The 21,781-nt window shown below is 34.6% G+C and overlaps 5 protein-coding genes across 5 annotated transcripts; 1 reads left to right on the top strand and 4 right to left on the bottom strand.

Moving 5' to 3' along the window:
• Positions 1 to 258: 258 nt before the first annotated feature.
• Positions 259 to 4,783, bottom strand: MONOS_5624 (putative Clan S-, family S54, Rhomboid-like serine peptidase). The gene is made up of 12 exons (XM_067875792.1): positions 4,570 to 4,783; positions 4,394 to 4,517; positions 4,256 to 4,336; positions 4,080 to 4,196; positions 3,865 to 3,987; positions 3,526 to 3,642; positions 3,288 to 3,451; positions 2,978 to 3,215; positions 2,138 to 2,211; positions 1,516 to 2,074; positions 1,291 to 1,426; positions 259 to 1,091 (listed from the first exon to the last, which is right to left on the bottom strand). Exons 1-12 carry the CDS (start codon positions 4,758 to 4,760, stop codon positions 685 to 687), a joined length of 2,331 nt encoding a protein of 776 aa, XP_067731422.1. The 5' UTR covers positions 4,761 to 4,783; the 3' UTR covers positions 259 to 684.
• Positions 4,784 to 4,907: 124 nt separating this feature from the next.
• MONOS_5623 (uncharacterized protein) lies at positions 4,908 to 10,665 on the bottom strand (the record flags this gene model as incomplete). Its single annotated transcript, XM_067875791.1, has 3 exons — positions 4,908 to 10,354; positions 10,427 to 10,481; positions 10,612 to 10,665. The coding sequence occupies 3 exons, from the start codon at positions 10,663 to 10,665 to the stop codon at positions 5,175 to 5,177; spliced, it is 5,289 nt and encodes a 1,762-aa protein (XP_067731423.1). The 3' UTR covers positions 4,908 to 5,174.
• Positions 10,666 to 10,976: 311 nt separating this feature from the next.
• On the bottom strand, positions 10,977 to 11,633 carry MONOS_5622 (uncharacterized protein; the record flags this gene model as incomplete). The annotated part of the gene is made up of 4 exons (XM_067875790.1): positions 10,977 to 11,012; positions 11,074 to 11,343; positions 11,445 to 11,509; positions 11,576 to 11,633. 4 exons carry the CDS (start codon positions 11,631 to 11,633, stop codon positions 10,977 to 10,979), a joined length of 429 nt encoding a protein of 142 aa, XP_067731424.1.
• A 5,165-nt stretch (positions 11,634 to 16,798) lies between these two features.
• MONOS_5621 (putative Helitron helicase-like domain at N-terminus) lies at positions 16,799 to 17,330 on the bottom strand (the record flags this gene model as incomplete). The annotated part of the gene is made up of 3 exons (XM_067875789.1): positions 16,799 to 16,837; positions 16,896 to 17,226; positions 17,314 to 17,330. 3 exons carry the CDS (start codon positions 17,328 to 17,330, stop codon positions 16,799 to 16,801), a joined length of 387 nt encoding a protein of 128 aa, XP_067731425.1.
• Positions 17,331 to 20,263: 2,933 nt separating this feature from the next.
• On the top strand, positions 20,264 to 21,295 carry MONOS_5620 (uncharacterized protein; the record flags this gene model as incomplete). The annotated part of the gene is made up of 2 exons (XM_067875788.1): positions 20,264 to 20,273; positions 20,538 to 21,295. The coding sequence occupies 2 exons, from the start codon at positions 20,264 to 20,266 to the stop codon at positions 21,293 to 21,295; spliced, it is 768 nt and encodes a 255-aa protein (XP_067731426.1).
• Between the last annotated feature and the right edge of the window lie 486 nt (positions 21,296 to 21,781).

Consider the following 21,781-nt stretch of genomic DNA (forward strand, 5'->3'; position numbering starts at 1 on the left):
TTCATATTCTTATATTGGACATTGCAGATGAAGCAATAAAAATTTGTTGAACTTTCTTCAATTTTCAAAATCTTGATTGAAAAAAAAGTCGACATTGTTTTCGTTGTGATTATTCAAATTAATTGTGATATTTTTGGTTAAAACTCAATGCTTTATTCAGTTTTTATTTAAAATGGCATTTTTTATCTGCAGAATTAGCATAACCCTCTTTTTTCTTACATAAAGGTAAACAAAAGCCAAACATCATCGAAATAAAATAAGAAACGATACAGCATGCTTCTTTTGTTTGTTTCTTCCAAGCAATAAAGTACTTTTAAAAGAATAATACCAAAAGGATAATTATAATGTTTAAACAATACTCGAAATAAATGAAAGGCGCTTTTCATCGAACAAAAAGCAAAAACAATTGATCAAATTTGTTAAGTTCAAAAATTTAAACATATGTTCGAATCGGTTGAACGTGCCAAATGAAATTTCCACAAAATATCAAGACCGGAAATAATCACATATGAAAACACATTCAAAATCAAATTATGTTTTCAAATAACGAAAACTCTCATCAAAAGTTATTATCAAGTTCCACAAAATTTCATCGTTATTAAGAATGTATTGCATATCTTCCATTCTGTAAGAGCAATTTTGATAAAGTCAATTATAAATTAGAAATGAACTTGAAAGAATGTTTCAGCTCTTTTTATCAAAAGATGGTTCATCAGATTCGAAATATGATTGGCGTATGTCTGTTTGATTCTGAGAGAAATCGATATTCTCTTGTGGCAAAATGGATGAAGATGAATCTGAGCTTGTACCAAAGCCCATGTGAAGCATCGAATGCGGTTGATTCAACACAGGAGAAGATAAAGACTCAGACGCATCTGAAACATCAATTTGATTTTGAATTCTGCATAAACTTTCGTTTGATGTACTTATTTCACTTTCCATTGGCTGATCAGGGTTATTCAGCTTGTAGAGAGACTCACATCTTATTGGCCAGCAACGCTTATATTTTTTGTAACCAGAATTTGTCACAAAAGTTGGTAAAAGACGACAAGCACGGCTGAGAAATACGCGTAACCCTTTTTTATTGTCATCTTCAAAAAATGTTCATTCAAATTATTCAAAAAACGAATAGAAAAATAATCAAAAAAAAATATTAAAAAAAATTAATTCCGTATAAGCAATGTCATAAAAAAGTCTCTTCTCATTTAGAAAATCTCCAATGATTTTTCTATTTCGATGCTTTGAAAATTCAATTTATACTTGTTGTTACTTACTCACAATTGTTCATACTTTGAATTCCATAAATTCTGCCAACAGTTGATTGATCTGTCCACAGCAAATATGCATGAAAAAAACTGAAGGGAAGAAGAATTATGGAGACAATAGTGCAATACAAAACAACGCCAATAAGAAACATGTCTTGTTTCTAACAAAAAATAGTTAATAAGAAATATTTTTCAATCAGCAAAGTCAAAACTTTTGACTTTAATTATCAAGAAAATCAACAAATCAAACTGTAGCATTCTCCCATCCGACTTTTGTTATATCTATGATAAATATTACAAATGCAGTTATTCCATACATTATTAGCGAAAATGCACAGCTCATCAAAAACCACATGAAAAGACCCTGGTTTCTTTCTCCAATACAATTATTAACGACTGGGCAATGGTGATCGAACCCCATGACGCAATTTCCACATTCATAGCAATGTTTGCATCCTTTTGGTCGCATTATTCCACAAATCTTACAAACTTTATTCCCAACAACATCAATTTTTGTTTGAATATGTGCATCATCCGATGCAGTTCTATTCAAAGGGGAATTTTCAACCTGATCAATCATTTCGTTTTGATTGTTTTGCTCCTGAATCGAAGTGATTTCATTAAAAAGAGCAATAGGCTGTTCTTTCGGGAGAAGATAATGTCCTGGTGGTAATTGATGAGCCTTCGGAAGAATGCCGGGATCAGTTGTTTCAAGAATAATTAAAATAACAAGGGTTAGTCCCATTCCAAGTATTCCTTCAACAATAGAAACTGTGAAATGCATTCGAGGAATAAGAGCTGCAAGGGATCTAAGAAAGGTTGAAATAAATTATTAAAAAAATTAAATAATGAAGTGAACTTATTCTGCAAACAATCCTCCAATCGCCAAAACCACAAGAATTATAAACGAGCCAGAGCAAATAGAAGGTCCATAAAAGCAATGTCCCTTATAGATAAGGAAGCAAATTATTTATTTCTAATTAAATTCAACAAAAATCTATACACCACACCCAGCAACACGTCCAGTTTTTGGAAATAATCGGTGGTTTTCGCGTTCTTTCGATTTCTTCCATTTATAATTTTTATTACATATTTTTGATCATTTTTTGAAAGATAGAAATACAACGAGGATTTTTCACAAATAGATTGAGTGATACTGCAAAACACAACAAATGTTAAGATGCAATGAAACATGATAAATAGGGTTTTGACATTTAGTTAGAATTTTGTCATCTTTTATCACTAGAAATGCGATGAATTGAATCAGATTGAAAACCTCTAAAACTTTGGAATGATCCCAAATAAAAGGAAAGTTGAAAGGAATGAATAAATTGAACTGATTGGACAATTTTTGTGCAACTGAATTATGTTTTAGTATTTTAAGATTTAGTTTCAATTTTCTTGGGAAACAATTTCTATCAAATTCAAAATCATTCTCCTCGAATAAAAAAAAAAATCTCAATTAAAAAGCGAATCATTTTATTAAAAAAAAAAGTTTAGAAAATTATAAATCAAACTAATAATGGATATTGAAAGCAACACCTTTTGTGAAAGCAAAATTCAAAATGAAAAAGACAAGTTAACCCAAAAGAAACATTCAAACAAATTGATAAGCAAATAAATAAAATGAAAGGAAAACAAAAATTTCAAAGATATTGGTGAAGTGAAACTGTGCAATGTATTATGAATATGCCTTAAAATATTTATTAAACCTTTGCAACTGGAACTGCCAAATAAAACACAAGAAATGGAACCAAAAACACAATGCCAAAAAATACGGCTCCGATTATCCGAGGGACGAGTTGATGCTTTTTGGGCAAGAATATCAGCCCCATTGCGATGCCGCAGAGGAGTCCTCCCAAATGCGCACCTTGATCAATCCCACCAATGGTAAATCCCATTATCAGCATTATGACAAAGAACATAATCATTGACATGACATATGAAACTCTATGAAATATTGAATAAGTTCAAAAAACACATTCATAGCAACAATGGAAGAAATAATAAAGCAAATCACACTTTTGCATTGTTTGCAAAGTCTTCCAAATTAATATAATGTTTATGATGAAGAATCCGTATATTCCAAGCAATGCACCAGAAGCACCAACAGATATTGTGTTTGGATATAAACAGCAGCTCATAATAGAGCCAGCAATAGCTGACACAACATATACACACCCCGTCTGAAAACAACATTAACAGCCAAAAGAAGCGAAGCGTAAATGAAAAAAAAATTCATTCTTTTATGAATACACACCAAAATAGTACCCCAAGTGTTTTCTTTGTAGAACATAATGCTAAATTGGAAGTACATGTTGAAGATGTAATGAAGCAAGCCTCCATGTAGAAACATTGGCAATATTAGACGATGAAACTAACCAAGACAAGAAAAATAAGACAAAAAAATACATAATGATTAAACAACAAAAAAGCAACATTTAATTTTTTATTTAAATTGACAACAGAAAAAACAATATTTATAACATTTCTCAACTTGAACAAATCATCGTGCAAAGGAAAGGTTAAATAAAAATGATAATGATATTTATTTGCATGTTAAAAAAAAGTATTATTACTCGCTTCATTTGCTGCATACATGATATTTATAACGAATATATGGAGCATATTTTGCTCCTAATTGCATTAGTGCGTATGTAGATGGGCTAAGTCCGCTACCCAAAGGACCACCAAGTGCATAAGAAACGATAAACATAACCAACTTAAAGCAGCAAAACAAATGCAAACAAACACAAAAAAGTTGTGTAAAATTTGTAAATATTGTATTTGTTAAAAACTCTCAATCTATCAAACTTGAACAATTGATATCCAAAAAGTAAACATCTTCAAAACGTTACACCAATCTTTTTTTCTTGTTTCAGAACAGCATGGTCCGACAAAGCAACCACATCCGCAACTTACCAAAAGTACCTAAAAAATTATAAAATTATTTATACATAAAAACAATGAAAAATGAAATCAAAGAATACATCGCAAGTTCCTGGAATATGATCAGGAGGAAGGTTATCGCTCCATACGGAGTCAGATAGCGATATCATTGGTTGAGTTTGCTTTAAATAATATTTGAAAAACACTTTGAAAAACAAAAAAATTAAAAAATATAATACCGCATATGCCATTGTACTTGGGTCATAATCACTTGAAGATGCCGGTATTGTATGAATCCCACCTCTTTCTGCTCGAGAAGAATCAGATTCATGGGAGGAACCTGAAGAAGTGGACGAATTTTTCCTGTTTATTTAATTGTTCGACGAGAAAAAAATTACAAAAAGAAATGCAAAACCATGGATTTTCTGCAGTTTTTCCACTGATGGATCGACCAGCTCCCCACTTTGAATTCTGTGACGAGCGGGATGAAGAAGAGCTTCCAGAAGATGACTGCTGACGGGCTGGAGAGCCCCAGGGAGAAGGGATAGCAGCTCCTCCTATTCCTTTATCTTCATTTCCTGCTCCGATTGTGTGAATATTAGACATATTATTTGCCTTTTGGTAGAATTTTTACGAATTGGATGATATTTTGATGTGAGTGATTAAGGGTTATCAAAAAAATCAATGATTAAATCTTTTGAATCCTTTTAATGAAATTGCTTCATTAATTATTTTCTTAAAAAAAATCATCTGTGCCTTTATGAAACTGAACTATTTTGAATTCACATGATTTGAACAATAATTTTCTGAAAAAATAAAAAACATGAAGAAAATAAATTGAATGTCCTGCCAAACAAATAAAAATTTCAAATGTTTATTTCTTTACAACTTCTTGAAAGATGAAGTGAGTTAAAGTTAAACAGCATGCCAAAAAGAGGCATGCATGGATAATCGATTAATAGAATACTATTAATAAGAAAAATGAATTATCAACACAACTATTGAAACAAAATCAATGTTCTAATCAGATTCCTTTCTTTTCATCGCAGTTGGGCTCACACTTTTCCTGCAGTTGCCAAATGAGCGGTGCTTTGCAGGAAGAGACGGAACCATCTGGAAGATCTGCGAAGGAAGCATCAATTTGACAGAGATTTGCGAAGATGACTTGTGTTTATGAGAAGAGTAGAAGCTTGTCAGCGGAAAAGAGGAGAAAGAGGACGAATGTGAATGAAGACGATGGGAATGCCTTTTGGAGCGGGTGTGTCTTTTGGGCGAAGACAAGTCTGATGAAAGCGAAGAGTCATCAGGACAGCCATTCAACTGAAGTGCAGCTGCATATTTCTGGTCAGAAGAGCTGTTGAAAGAGGGCAGAGGGAGAGAGGGAGGGGCAGGCGAAAGAGAATGCGAAGGGGATTTCTTCATCTGAAGGGCATTGGCAGCAAATTGCGGGGCGGTGGGGTGAGGGCCAGGATGAGGTACAAGAGAGGGGGAGGCAGATTTCGAGTGATGTTCAGCCGGAAGAGCACTTTGTGGAGAGAGCTGGGGGCATCCAGAAGAAGAAATGGAAGAAGAAGAATTAGAATGGAGAGAAAGAAGGCTGCTTTTGATGTCTGCTGGCAGAAGGGATGACGTGTGCTGGTCTCGAAATGAGGAATATTCAGTCAGATCAGATTTCAGCGAGTTCAGAAGAAGAAGCTGTTTGTCTTCCGAATGCGCAGAGAGAGAGCGGTTGGCAGTCAGAAATGACTGAGCAGAGGGAGGAAGTGAGTCAAATGAGGGAACAGCGAAGGAAGAGAGGGCAGAGTCAAAACGAGACAAAAACGACTCTTTTGGCAAGATGAGGCACAATTGCTGCTTCCATCGAAGAAGATACAACAAATTGTGTGTTCTTTGGATAAGCATGCTCCTTCTGTCTGCATCAGGCAACACAAAAGGAGAAGAAGAGGATTCGCCAATTGAATGTTTTGATGATGATGATGATGATGTTGTTGTTGTTGTTGTTGTTGTAGTAGTAGTAGTAGTTGTTGTTGTTGAAGTTTGCTGCTTTTCAGCTGTTTCGAGTGTTTCTCCAGCTGATCGTGCCATCTCGTCCAAAGAGTCCAAACATTGACTGATCATCGAAAGAGAGGCAAAACTGCTTTTCACTTTGGAAAGAGCAAGAAGACGGCGTGTTGAGTGCTGTGAAGACAAAGACGATGTCGATGAAGATGAAGAGAGAGAAGGAGAGGCTGATGAATTAGACGATGATGAAGCAGATGAAGTTGAAGCAGCAGATCCAATAGAATGAGATGTGGTTGGTGTTGTTGGTGCGCTTGAGGAAGGAACAGAGCTAAGTGACGAAGCAGAACCAACAGAAGACAAAGAAGAGGAGGAAGAGGAGGAGGAAGAGGAGGAAGAAGAAGAAGAATACAAAGACAGATATGAAGACAGCTCTTCTGACAGTCTGTTAACAGAATGCAGCTGCTGAAGGCAGGGCGAGTAAGAGATGAAGAGTGAAGTCAGATCTGATGCTGTGAGGAGAAGAGGAAGGAAAGAAGAAGGAGATGGCTGCTCTGCTGTTGCAGATGCTGTTTGTGTTGAGTGCTCCAAAGAAGAATTCAAGTGCTCATTCAACTTGGCTGACAGAACAGGCCGAATTGACCAGCTGAACGGATCAAAGAAGAAATATGAATGGGAACGGAGAAGATTCCGAAGAGAAGGAGAAAGCTCTTCTTCTTCATCCAACACATCTTCCTCATTTTGTTCGTCTGTTTTGCTTTCGTCTTCTTTTTCTGTCGAAACATTAGCATTTTCTTTGCTCTTTGCAAGTTGTTTTGTTGTTTGTTTTTGCTGCTTTTTGGATGAGGCATTTGAAGCATCTGTTGAATCGCTTTGTTTAACCTCAGAAGAAGAAAGAGAAAGAGATTGATTTTCAGAAGCAGAAAGAGCAGAAGATGTCTCATCGAGTGAGACAAAGCGATGCAATGAGGAGTCGATTGATGCCGATGGAATGACAAACAAGCCAAGTGGCCAGTTCTGACAGGAAGAAGAGTGCGATGTCAGCGAAGAAAGAGAAGAGGAAGACTCAACAGACACCATCTGCCCTTCTGTCTGAGTGGGAGCGCCTTCATTCGAGTTATCTGAAGATGCATTTTCTGAACTGCCAAAAAGCTCTTCGCAGACAAACTGAGCCATCGCTGCTTCGTCGATGTGGATGAAGGCATCAGCCAATTTGGTTGTGACGCTGTCTGCCTCTCTTTTCATCTCGTTCAGCTCTTTCTCTCTCTTCTTGTCCCTCCTCTTCTTCATCAGCTTCTCTTTCTCCTCTTTCGCCTTCGTCCTTTTCACCTGCCTTCGCGTCAGCTCGCCTTTCATTTCTTTGTCGTTCAAGTTCTGCTTCTTCTCTTCTTCTCTTCTCGTTCTCACTTCCGAAATCAGCTTCGCTTCTGCCTCTTTCAGCGCCTTCAGCTTCGCCAGCTGCATTTTCATGTGTTTAATCCACTCTCTCTGTTGAAATGCCCCATTCACCACAAATTGTGGCAGCGCTGCCTTTTCATCTGCCTCAAAATGGCTGCTTTCTTCGCTGCTTGTCGCATTGGCATTGGAATCTACACTTGATGTCTCTGAATCCTTCTTCCTCTTCTTCTTCTCGTTTTCACTTGAGATTTCTTTCTCTTTCTCTTTCTCCTTTTCCTTTTCCTTGTTCTTCCCCTTCCTCTTTTCTTCTTTTCCACTTTTTTCTTTCGCATCCTTCTGATTTTGCTGATTTTTGCTTGTTTTTGTTGGCGTCTTTTCTTCTTCTTTGCTTTTTTCTTTTGTTGAAATGCTTTCTTCTTCTGTACGATGCCCATCGCTGTCAAAGAAGAATGACAAAGAATTAATCAGATTTGGTGTCAGAAGCATCAAAAGCTCCATTTCTTTCTCTTTCCTCTCCACAGCACCCTTCTCTTCCACTCTGTTGCTGCTCCACCCAACACATTCACTCGGCTGGCCAATCGAATCTTCAAAGGAAGACGCTTTGCTTTCTCTGTCATCTTCGCTTGTTGAGCTGCTTCTGCTCTTTTCTTTCTCTTTCTCTTGATTGCTTTCTTCTTCTTTTGCTGTTGCTTTTCCCTTTCCTTTTTTCCCGCCTTTTCCATTTTTTGTTGTTGTTTCTGTTTTGTCTGCATTTTTATTCTTCGCATTGGAACTCTCGTTTTCTTTCGTTTTAGCTTTCTCTTTCATATCAGTTGAATTGATGTCACTCAAATTTTGATCCAAAAGCCTAAAAGAAGAAGAAGAAGAAGAAGAAGAAGAAGATGATGATGATGATGATGATGATGATGATGATGATGAAGTTGTTGTTGTTGTTGAATTATGATGTGCATTCAGAGATGAGAAAAAGAGAGAAAGCGGAAGAAAAATCCACCCGCGTGAAAGAAGAGAAAACAGCGCCAGCAAAACAAGACATGTTGGTTCATTTAAACAAGGCTCAGAAAAAGATGAATGCAAAAAAGACAGAAAAGACAATGAGGAAGAAGTGAAATGGGAAGCAGAAGAAGAAGAAGAGATTGATGAATTGGGTGAATACAAATAGAAGAGCGAAAGAAGCGTGGAAGAAGAAAGAGTTGAGCCAATCTGACAAAAAGGCGAAGGCAGCTGATCATCACTTTGTGGCAGGAGAGAAGAAGAAGAAGAAGAAGAAGAAGAAATGGAAGAAGAAGAATTTGAAGAAGTTGATTGAACACCCGGTGATGGTGCAGAAGCAGCAGACAGAAGAGGAGTTGAGTTAAACGCATAGAAATACAGTTTGACGATGCAGCTGAAAGACGAAGTTCCGCTTATCACATCAGAAAGAGGAGAGAGGTTCAGAAGATTCGATGTGAAAGATGAATGAGATGGCAGCAGCTGATATGAAGAGCTGTGTGTTGCATGCTGATTCGATAGATCATTCACAGAAGAAGAAGAAGAAGAAGATAAAGAAGATAAAGAAGAAGAAGTGTATTTTGAAGGATAAGATGGATCTGGAAGAGAAGGCTGAATTGAATGCAATGGAGAAGAGATGAACAAGTGGCAGAGGGAAGACAAGACTGCTATGGGCGAATAAGCTGTCTGCAGGCAGGGTGCGTGCAGATGTGCGAGTGTCTGCTTCAGAAGGTGCAATGAGAAGGCGAGTGGGCTGCACCATTTGGGTGTGACGTGGAACTGAAGTGGAAGCAAAAAGAGGGAATTGGCTCTTCCTTCCAAAGGCGGCTGTCTGCTGTCTGAAGCGAGATCGCTGTTGTGCCTCGCTTCGAAGTCTAAGAACAGCCGAGAAATCGGGTAGAATGCCAACGGACGTGGCAAAACCAAGCACAGACGCAAAAAAGGCGAAAGAGGGATGATTTTATCTGTCGCCAATCCTTCGCAGTCAAAACACCATTCAGAAAAGGAAATATGAGAAATTGGCTGAACACTTGATTTTTCGACTGCTGATTCGAAAGAGGGACTAAAAGTCTCATTTTTGATGGCGGGCTTTTGAAGTTCTTCAATTAGAAGATTGCTTTTGCTTTTGCTTCTGCTTTTGCTGCTGTCTTCTTCGAAGGCTTCTTCATCGGAATATCCACTCGCACCGTGCGCATTCTCCTGATATTTTGTACCTTTTTCGTCAACGCCATCTTTTGATTTAGCCTTCTGTTTGTGATTTTCTTTCGGTTTTTCTTTGTCGTTTCGATTGTCTCTGTTTTGAAATGATGGCCTTTTCTCTTCTTCCTTTTGCTTTCCTTTGCTTTTCCCTTTTGTATGTATTTTTTCAATGTCAATTGCATTCTCTTCCTCTCTTCCTCTGATGTGCTCTTTTTCAATTATCCTTTCTTTAATAGGTGGTTGTGGCAAAAGCGGCGTTGGAAAAGGAAGTGATATTTGTTGACGTATTGGAGATGATGTGATTGGCAAATCAGGATAAATGCCATCTGGCTTTTTATCGGCAATTGGAATTAATGGACCAAAATGCGCAGCAGATATTGGCAAAAGAGGAGATGTCGGAACAGTTCCAGGTTTCAAAGCAAGAAGTGCACCCCCATTTGTTAAGGACGGAGTAATATGTCTGGTTGGTGTTGATTCTAAAGGGAAAGGTTGTTGAAGAAGAGGAGAAAGCGCAGACATCGAAGAAAATGGATTTTTAATTGGTGTTGTCTGCGTAGAATTTTTTATAAATCTCGAAGATGTTCCAGATGAAGTTCCAATTTTTATATTTTGCATAGCTGAAAAAAGAAAAAAGTATAAATTAGAAATGTTCAAAATTCCATTTTGCACACACAAAAGAAATAACATACAAGAATTTAATTTCTTAGGAACCGATGAAGGATGCATTTTCGAAATTTTTTGTTTCTTTCGAAGCATATATAAAAACAATAAAATACACCATTAAAATAATACAATAAAAAATAATAAATGCATTAATGCGCATTGGAGAAAATTAATGTATGTAATTATAAAATTTAAATTATCCAATACAAACAGAAGAAGTATCAGCAGTATCAATTATCCCTTGATGTTTTCCAAATGAACTCATTTCCACAAAATGACAAGCTATACTGTATTGTATTTAGGACAATTTGCTTTGAAAGAAATTATCGCTCTATATTCGTCGAAAAACGAGGAAATAATTTGATCTATCCCTTTTAATTATATATTTATTCCAACCAAGTAATAAAAAACGAGAATGAAAATACTCAACGCATTCAATTTTAATTAATCATAATACTGAAACAAAGAATATATATGAATATGACTTGAATTAATGATATGAAAGAGTGACAGCAGAAACATTTTAACAAATTGCCAAAGATAGGTCAAAAAAGAATTTATTGTGAGTGAAAATATCTACAAAATAGGTCCCTCTCTTCCAGATTCCGCAAGCTGAACAATTAAATAATATTTAAACAGAAATTTTTAATTGGTGAAAATAAAAAAAACAAACTCGAGCAATCCATGGAATAGACAAGAGCATTCTTCCACCTGGTAGTACACCTGTTAAAAACGAAACGACTTTAGGTAGATAATTTTTAAACAACGGAAATGCTCCACCAGATTGGAAAATTACGCCAAGAAATGGATATCTTAGAAAAACAAGAATAAGTCCAATAACAAATGATATTGTTCCGACTATTTTATTTTCACTTTTACCAATAAAAAGTTGTATTGCATCTTTTGGTCCTTGATAGACAATTAGTCCAATTAGAAACATGATCTAAGCGGAGAAATATTTAGTTATCAAATAAATGTGCACAGATTGTATAAAACAAATATAAATATAAATATTTTTATGTTAACTATTTTTAATTTGCAAACGTCTCCGATAGCAATAAATCCAGAATCAAATAACGTTAGAATACCAAGAATGAAAAAAAAGACTCCTTTAATGCAAAAGAACAAAGCAAATTACTCTCTTTAAAAGTGGTATAAATAGAAGTGTTCTAAACCAAATCCTATAAATCCAGCTCCTATGATAATTCTGTCTCGACTTTTTTCTTCCGACATTTAGCAATATCTTTAAACCTTTATATAATTTTCAAAACACTCAATCAAAAATGTTGCATCCAAAATGAATCTGTAATCAATTCGTTGAATCATAAATTTTGTGGTTTTAAAAAATTTACTGGAAGACATAGGCTTTATGAAAGGATTGACGAACAACAACTCTCCTTGAAACCATTCAGAAAAATAAAAAGTTTGATAATTCAAATTGAAATGTTTCAATAGAATACAACATATTACCTTGAAATCCTTAAATTTATTGGTATATTTATTTTTAATAACTTTAAAATTTAATCAGTTTCATTGAAAGTTAAAAATAACTTAAAGATTCTGAAAAGAAGAAAACAAAAGTAATTATCAAAAATTTCATAAAAGGATCACATTTTGGAACTTGTTCAGACAAAATCTGCTCTATGGTTTGTGTTTTGAAGAGATTTTACTGTATGATACTAATAGCGCTTTATTTCTTTTCTTGGAGGTATTTTTGGATCAGTAACTGGATTCTATGGCTCTTTGCAAATAGTTACGTTGGGTTTCATTACCTCGACCATTGATAATTGAAGAAAGAAAGAAAGAAAAATAAAAAGAAAAAAAAATGAATATATGTGTTTCCTCTGAGGAAATCGCATGAAAAAATGTTTTCTAAATTTGAGCCTTTCAAATTCTTTTTATTTAAAAATCCAATCATTCTGATTTATATTTCATCAATTGAACAAAGGAAAAAGACAAATATAATTATAAACAGAAAACAAACAATTGCTTCAAGCGTTAAGCTCTCTTGAGCTGAAAAGCAGAGGATTTCAAACTTTTGACAATCCAGAACAAATTGACGTGACTAACTCTCCAAAGTTCTATGCGGAATAATGCAATATGTTACGGATGGAAAAGACAATTATAAATTCCTCATTGAAATTATTCCATTTTGAAAGCAAAAGATCTTTTTTTTCATGCTACCTTGAAAAAGGAAATTATGAAGTTTGCGTTTTCAGGGGAAAAGCAAATGAAAACAAGTTTGAAGGAAGCAACAAAAGCATTGTTAGTATAGTGTGAAGAGAAAAGGAAAGTATTTTGATCCAATGAGATTTTATTTGAAGGAAAGTCAGTTTTCATGCATTAAAGATTTTTTATTTTCTGAAGATTTTGTTTCATTTTTTCGGGCGATTGAACTTGGTAGATTGCCTTGTTAAATCAAGCTAAATCTTATGTCTTGCGTAGTTCATTTCTTTATATCCATTTTTCTTCAAAGCCGTATTACTGGCAAATGGGAAGTTACTTGAAGAAATTTGAAACAAATTCGTTGAAGACGAAGTTCTAAGGAGAATTCATAAACTCGAAGAGTGAATAAATGAAGAAGAGAATTGTAAGATGGAAAGAGAAATGAGGAATGCGATATACAATGAATAGTGCAGAACAAAGAATGGATAAAGGATTAATAAAGATAGAAGAACGAGGAAGAAGATGACGTATGAAGAGAAATTCGAAGAAATGAAGCTACATAGAAGATTTAAATACGATTACGAGAAACGAAACATGCAAAAGTTTTTTTGAATGTATTGATAAGGATGACATATTTTCAACGGATTCTGTTATGAAAGGCATTCAAGACAATAAACATGTCAGGGAAAGCCACTTTTTTGTACAATTTATTCTTTGTTTTCGATCAGTTCACTTTCGTGGATGAACTTCAACAGCACGCTTCAAAAAAATGTTATCATCTCGTTGGAAATCAAGAGTTGAATATTGTTATGAAAATAATATTTTAGCAATTGAACATGAAATTATAACACTTCAAAGTTGATATAAATGAATTATCAATAATTAAGTGAGACTATTGTGACAATTATTTAACAAACAAGAATATTGAGCAAAAGTTGAAATAATGTTTTGCGCGTTCAATCAATTGATAAATCATCATTAAGAAGAAGAAGATGAAAACAGAAAATATCAAAAAAATTCTATTGAAAGCTTTTTGTTTCACGTTCTTCCATGAAGATTGTTTGTACGTCTTCTTGTTGTTGCACTTATCTTTTTCAATTTCTATTTTCATTTGAAGAAGTTTCATGTTGAACTTCCTCCAAAATATATCCACGTGAAATATCTTTCGGGGGGTTTTCAGAAAGTTTTCAGTTCATTGGGTATTCTTTTTTCTTTTTCACAAATACAATTATCAAAACGTAAATTTCAGATATGAATAAGTTTTTCAACAAAAAACAGAATAATAAAATGTGACGTTTTCAACATCAATAAATAATACTTAAACTTTTAAAGAATTCTTTTCATCAGATATCTTTTGTAAAGTTCAATGCTTGTTATTGTCACGAAATTTATTTTTCTTACTCTGTTACCCTATTCCAAATTAACGTAAAAAAATAATAATTATTTAATAAAAACTGATATTTTAGCAAAGAAAGAATTCTGGATACAAAAGGATCATCAAACATCAATATAGTAATTTGACTAAAACAGTAATTCAGGATAGACAACATTGAGAACGCGGTCGTGCTGGTATTCCTTTTTGTTTGGGACAGCGATGAATAAATTATTGCTGCAACGGCATCTGCTCATTGCAACATATAGTTGACCATGAGTGAAAACTGGGTTTGGAAGATATAACCCAACGTGATGAAAAGATTGCCCTTGCGCTTTGTTAATGGTCATTGCAAAAGAAACTCTAACAGGAAATTGAATTCTCTTTAGGGAAAACGGAAGAGTGTTATCTCTTGAAATCATTAAAATTGGAGATAATATTATTTTTCTTCGTTTTGTGTAATCCGAAGACATTAATGATAATTCAATATAATTTTCACCTAACATTTCCACAATTAGTCTTATACCGTTGCACAAACCATTCGACATGTCCAGATTGCGCATCAAGATGACTATTGCCCCTTCCTTTAATTTCAGTTCATGTGGAGGAAGTCCAGAAGGAGTTAAATGGTTGATGAACTCAGTTGTAAAAGAAACTCTATCATGAATTGGATTATTAAATTCTGCTGAGTCAATGCTTGTGTAAGTTTTTGATTTAGAATGAATCAAATTCAAAATTTCATCATTGATTTTGAAAGTATCTTCATTTTTCGTGCATAAAATACATCTTTCTAACAAATTATCGTGATTGCTAGAATTTAAGTTATCTTCACCAAATACCAAATGAATTAAATCGTCTTTATCAACTCTCCATTTGTGTATATTAACTTTCGAGTTGTGATCAGTTTCAGGAAAAGAACCTTCTCCTATTTTTTTCAGGTATTCTGCAAATTCAACATTATCGCGCGCGCGCATATTAACTGCGAGTGAATGCGTAACAAATGACGGCCAAAGTTCGCTGCATTTGATGCATTGAGTAATCATTTCATTCTTGCTTCCTCCTTTGATAACGGGAGGAAGTTGGCGAAAATCTCCTCCCAGAATCATCATTACCCCACCAAACGGCAACGAATTTTCGTTCAAAATTTTCAATAAATTGTTGATTGCAGTTAATGCACATTTCGGTGCCATTGACGCCTCATCCCAAATGATGCATTTAACTTTCCTTAATGACTGGGCTTCCTCAGAATGAATGTCCATGAGAGATATTTCATTGTGCTCATCAATGGGAACAGGAAGATGAAAAAAAGAGTGCACTGTTTTCCCTTTTGGCAACAAAGTTGCTGCGATCCCAGTCCATGCAACACATTGGCAAATGATATTTTTGCTACATAGATAGTGATATAATGTGACATATAAAAACGTTTTCCCACTTCCCCCAGGACCATCCAAAAAGCGACAATTTCGACCCATGAAAGGAGGGCGTTGACAAATATGCTCGACAATATCCTCAAAAATCTCTTTTTGTTTATCATTGAGTAGTTTCATATTTTGCTCAGCGATAAGATAATGTTCATCATTCGTCATTTTACATGCCTCAACATCGAAAATTCGTTCTGAAGGAGGTGGCAAATATTTTTTAAGTTGTTTATTTTCATTTTCAAAAATGTCCGCAATTTCATAATAAGCTTTGTTTACAGCAGCTTCTTCTTCTATATCATCGCTCAAATAATCCTCTGCAATATTCAACTTGTATTTATTCCATAAATGGACTGGATCAGATACATTATTGAAAAGCAAGATATGAGAAAAAACTATTCTCAGTTGTTTCCCATTTGCATTTTTTGAAATTTCTTCCAAACATTGATCCCAGTTGAAACAATCAGTAAATAGTCCACGCGCAAGAGCAACCTCTTTGAATGATTTATATTTTTCTTTATTGAAATATAACAAATCTTCAAACGAAGTGGGGCCTTTCACGTTAAGCAAAAGAATTCGAAGAAAATATCTTTCTTCATCTCTTTGGCTAACAGTGTACAAACGCGTAATGACGTTGACATTGCGGGATCGAAAAATCCAAGAATGCGAACGAAGATCAAATCGAAAATGAAGACCAATTTCTGGGTAGGTGAAATTCCTTGAATCTTGATTGTTTTCGACAACTGTTGATCCGAACATTTCCAAGCTTTTTTTATTCAGTTTGAAAAAAGCCGTTAATGTTGTTTCGCAATCTTTTGATGAGCACGAGGTATTATGTAATGTATTCGTTTCACTTAAAAGTCTAACTTTTTCTGGTAAATGCACAGCCAATCTGACAACAGTGTGAGACATTTTATGGAGAGGATATTCAACAAGTCTCCAATATGCTTCTGATGATCCAACGAACCTCAGGTTTATGTATTCCCTTATTTCATCTTTAACTTGATAATCACAAATACTTCGTTTATTTGAAGGTTGTTCCGAATTTATTTGCCTAGTAATTGCTTCATTTAATGTTGATATATTTGTTCTCGTATCAAAATCCACAGATTTTTCACATAAAATACACTCTGAACTTTTTTCAGCATTATCCGAAGAAATCAATGCTGTTGAAGCTTCAGATCCTTTGTGCGAATTGAAAATATTTGGGCAACTTATTGACGTTTGCGACTTTTCACTTAAGTTTTGGCATTTGTCAAGTTTTGTGATTTTTTCCTTTAAATATTCAGGCTTTTTGTAAATGTATTTGAACAGATAGTTCACAGCTCTCACTGAAGAACATATTTCTACGTTTATATGGGCATTAAATTTTTTCAATAAATAGGGATTATACGGAACAATCCACTTGTTATTTATTGGTTTCTTGTGTATTTCACACGAAGTCAAATCTGTTCTTTTGTAGACAAACTTTCCATCTTTTCCTTTAAAAGTGCGATCACAAAATTGCTTTGGATATCCTTTTGAACAATTGCCATCAACCATGCAATGAGCAGATGGATGACTAGTGCCGCATGGTCCATGCACCATATGCAACATAACCAATGATCGAATACCGTCATCATCTTCTCCTTTGCATATTGAAGGAATTTCTGCACAAACAAGTTGATCCACAACTTCTGCTGAACGAGGTTTGAAGCGATCTTTAAGAGTCAAAAGCATATGGCAATGTGGAAGTCCTTTTTTCTGAAATTCAACTTTGTAAACATATGCCTCAAGCTCACCAAATGGAACACCTCGTTTCAAATCTTTCATAAGCTCGTCCAACTTTTGTTTAAATACTCTAGAAATAAGATCTGGTCTGTCTGAAGCTCTTAAATGTGAATAATGAAGATTTTCTTGAATTTCCTTCCACATTGGATTGCATGTGAAGGTCAAGAAAATGTCTGGCTTCCCAAACCTTGAAACAATACTCATTGCGTCCATATAACATTGTTGAAGCCATCTTTGACTTCCAACAAAGGAGGAAGGCAATATTATTCTTGGTGAATAACAACTTGGACAGCAAATTGAAGAGGATTCAGTTGGAAATAAAGTTGAGGATGATGATGAATTGTTCGAATCGAAGTCATTATCGTTGAGCGCATCAAAGGTCCTGTTGCAGCGGTATCCAAATAACTCCTGTTGATGACTCCGAAAGTAAAAAAGTCTTATTTCTTCAATTCGACAAAAAGAATCAACGATATATTGTTGAAATAATTTCCCAGCAAGATGCATAGGTGACCATGTTTCACGAAATGCAATCATGTTGAGTGCATGAGCTCTTACATCAGAGCGAAATGGAATATTTTGTCTCAAAGGATTTTGGTGATAAGTAATTTCTTTCTCATTTGTTTCAAGATCAGAATCTTCGCTTGGCAATTCAATTTCTTTTCCGTTGACCTCATTTTCCTCCTTTGGGAATAAAATGATTCGATTAGTTTGATCCCTTTTTCTTTTATGAATTTCTCCATTTGGAAAAAATAATGGATATAATAGAGGATCACAAAGTGGATTATCCATCGAAATAGAATACAGATGATCATCTTTTGCCTGAATAGACAAATTCTGTGTAGGCAATTTTCCTTCTTTATTTGCAAATACTGCAGCAACTTTATTGGATTTGACTGCTGCATGATCACTTCCTAATTTGAAGCCATCAACATCAAAAGCAAGAAACACTTTTTTGGGGTTATCTCCGTTTTTCATTGCGTTTATTAATTCTGATTCGTAAACTTCCTTCATCATTTTGTAACTTGTCGCGAATGGATTAAATTGATGGAACCATGAAGATAGCTGATTTAGTACTTCGATGGAAATATCTTCATTTTGCTTTTCATTTTTAATAATTTGAACTGCCTTTGAACTTTCATAAACATAGACTTGACCAAAGCGAGGATTTCTGTCTTCAAGAGGTATCATCGGAGCAATGTTCCTTTTGATCTTTCCTCTGATCACATAGTCAAAACCGTTTTCAAATAATGACGAAGGAGAAAAGGATCCGCAAGCGAATGCACAGTTGATCTGCCTTATGTTTTTGAAAAAATTTGAACTTTCTGCATGAGTGTGTTGAAATAGTTGAAATAAGAAATCTGGATACGAACTTCTTTCAAAAGTTTCTTCAAGATTTCCGTTGCAACAATCATTGAACATATTTTTCCCATATCTTTTCCTTGGAACCTCCGAGTGGAAATGCAACGCTCCACATTTTGGACATTTGAAATTCATTTGCCCCAGATAAAATGTTTGAACATTTTTTAAGCTATCTTTCTTGAGTTTTTTATCTTTTTGCTTAATTCTGATTTGCGTCAACAAGTCACATTCACAATATGAATCATCATCGAGTAATCTTTTTTTGCGAAGTTTTGAAGAAGGCGTATGTCCTTCTGACACTGAAGGAGTCAGGCTGTTGCTCATTGATGATTTTGAGTATCTTTTTTTCTTTTTGGCATCTTCGATCTCTTTTTCTGTATTTGTGTTAGAATTATCATCGTAATCGCTATATTCAAAAGAATCATCTTTAATAATCTGACTGAAATTGAAGTCTATTGTCATTCTCAAATAAGAATATCATTGGAACAGACAGTCGAAATGTTTTTCTCGATTTCGTTGGAGGTCTTCCTCGTGTTTTTTTCCTCGGTCTTCCTCTCTGTTTGACTTTGCATGAATTGATTTCCATTTAAAAGCACAGAAAGATTTTGTAAATCAACGGTCCGTGCATAATTTTCTTTTTAAATTATTATCATCTCAGAAACGCATTGGCAAAAGTATACGAAGCACGAACGTGAACGCTTCCACAACTCAAATGCAAATGTCAATGGTGCATTAAAAAATATAAATATAATATTAGATCGATTGAACTGAGACATAAGGATTCACATTTCGAAAGATTGAATTGAAAAAGAAAAAATGATCAAAGTTGCGCTTGCTAACTTGATATTCATTTGAATAATGATATTGAGGATAAAATTACTATCTATGTTTAAAAGAATTGTTGTAACAACAAAAGTGAAAATGGAAAGCATGTGGATGCTCTTCAACAAATAATGGAAAGGAAAAAGACGGGAAACATATGTTGTCGTTTGTTCCCGTGGAAGCTATCAATTTATTCCCTTGATAATTGAAAAAATTTCACAATTTTTTCGTTTTTTCTTTGTTTGTCAATCACTTTCTTCGAAACAGTTAAGGTTTTGTCTAATGGTGAATTACAGAATGAGATTTTATTTCTCACATATTCATCTGTTTGAAGTCAAAATATTAGAATTTTAACAAGATATATATTTCTTTGAATATTGTTTTTGTTGAACTTTGCACATCGTTGACTACATCCACTGCTATTTTTTGAAGATAGCAAAGTGCTGAAAAATAACAGTTTTTGTGACTGATTGACTTCGAACAAAAAAGTTTCATTTTTTAAAATTAAAAATGAAATTTCAAAAATCACATTGAAAAAGTTTTTTTAACATATTGATAATGTCCAAATCAGATGAAGTTGGAATAAGCATGAATTTTTTTGAGGCAATTTTTATTGTTAAAAAGCAGATTAATCTTAATAATTTGCACAAATTGGTTAAAAAAGGAAAAAAAGCAACAAGGTTTAAAAAAGAAAGGATGAAAGAAATGTGAAAGAAAAAAACAGAAAAGAACAACTGGAGAAATTGAAAATAACATGAAGTGTGTATAAAAATTATCATTATCTTTTCTCAAAAACTTGAACAAGTCTCAACCAAAAAAAGGTTAAAATAGAGAAAAATAAATAGAATCTCAGGTTATTGGAAAAAAATTAAAAATTTTTGTATTTTTTTTCAATTGTTGAGAAAGAATATTTGTCTTTCGTTGCAACAAAATTGAACAGAAGTTCTTGGATAATTATGGGAGAAAGTTTAACCTTGTTTGAATTGAGAATATTAAGAGTTGAGGAATATCACTTGTGAAATAAAGAGGAGAAAAACGAAAAAAGAAAACAAAAATGATTTTCGTATGTATCTTAGAATTCCAGCTGATATTCATTTTATAACCTCGTTAATAATAGAAAAGGTTGTAATCATTGATAGTCTATTATAAAAGAAAATTCTCAGTGAGAATATAATTCAACATTCTGGTGTTAAATGATAGAAAACCTAGTATTTTGATATGACATTCCAGAAAGGATTATACCCCAGCAAGACAGAAGAGAAGAGCCAATAACTCCTTTGGATGTCCCCATTCGCTGTGGATATCAATCTGACTGTTCTTCACAATACTCACACATCAAACACCAGAGATCATCTTCGATTGATTCGCTGACACTCAGTGTCACCAGTCCTAAGGATGTTGCCTGTGAAGATGAACATTTCGTGACTCCGTCACAAAAAGGTAGGCCTCGTCCGGAAAGACATTCTGGTTCCTGTTCTGTCCTTCTTGTGAAAAGGTCTCTCAATTGCTCTTCTTCCTTGTCTTCTTCATTTGCACAAGCTTCTCGGATATTTCCTCCACTTCTCATGTCATCACTCGACGGTCAGAAAACTTTTTCTGAAGTTGCTTTTTCTTCTCTTTCATCAAGTGCGCCTTTCTTGACTCCTGTCAGAAATTCCACTTGGCCACTTCCATTTCCCTTGTCTGTCTCATCCCCTTCCTCTTCCATCATTCCGTCTTCTCTTCTTTTCACTTCAGCTTATCTGAACGAATTCGAGCTTCGTATAAGAGACTACTACAAAACATATCTAACGCCTTTTGTGAAAGCAGACGCTGAATTGGATGTGCTGTCATTTGAAGTACTTGTTGACTCAATCATTGCAATGGGCGAAAAATACGCAGAGCAGCTGCAAAACTGGCGCGATGGTGGATGCTCATGCGAAAGCAGTCTCAACCGCCGTTTGATTGAGAGTTACGAAGCAGACAGAAGTGGCAAAGAAAACTCATAGGAATATACTCCAGAAATTGAGGAGACTAACAGAAAAAGCGAGTTGACTGATGCAGATGTTCCGTCCGAAGAAGGTATGCTCAACATCACAAGCAAAGAGACAGACGGCTTGAACGAATATGAGCAAGCGGTTGTCTCATCCAACTCTATAGATTATGAAGAATGTCAAATTATTGAGTCAGTTGTTCTACATCCAGGTTCTTCTGTCTCTCTTTGCTTTCTGTAGAAATGGGGCATTGCATAAGAAAGCTGAAAGCAATGCAACAAATACAGAACTGTCAAAATGAGGAGAAACAGGAACAACTGGAAAAAGTGAAGAAAAAGCAGATGGTAAAAGAGTGTGTTTTCTGTTCGGTTGACGTTGCTGATTCTGTTTCACCGTTGTACATATCTTCTGCTGCAATAACTTGTGCAGCTGATAACGGAACATCTTCAGATGTTGCAAATTAAAATAACTCTTCCGAAGATGTTCCAACAAATGAAGAAA

Source organism: Monocercomonoides exilis (genome assembly GCF_001643675.1).
Source record: "Monocercomonoides exilis strain PA203 chromosome Unknown scaffold12-1864167, whole genome shotgun sequence".
Classification (NCBI taxonomy): domain Eukaryota; phylum Preaxostyla; order Oxymonadida; family Polymastigidae; genus Monocercomonoides; species Monocercomonoides exilis.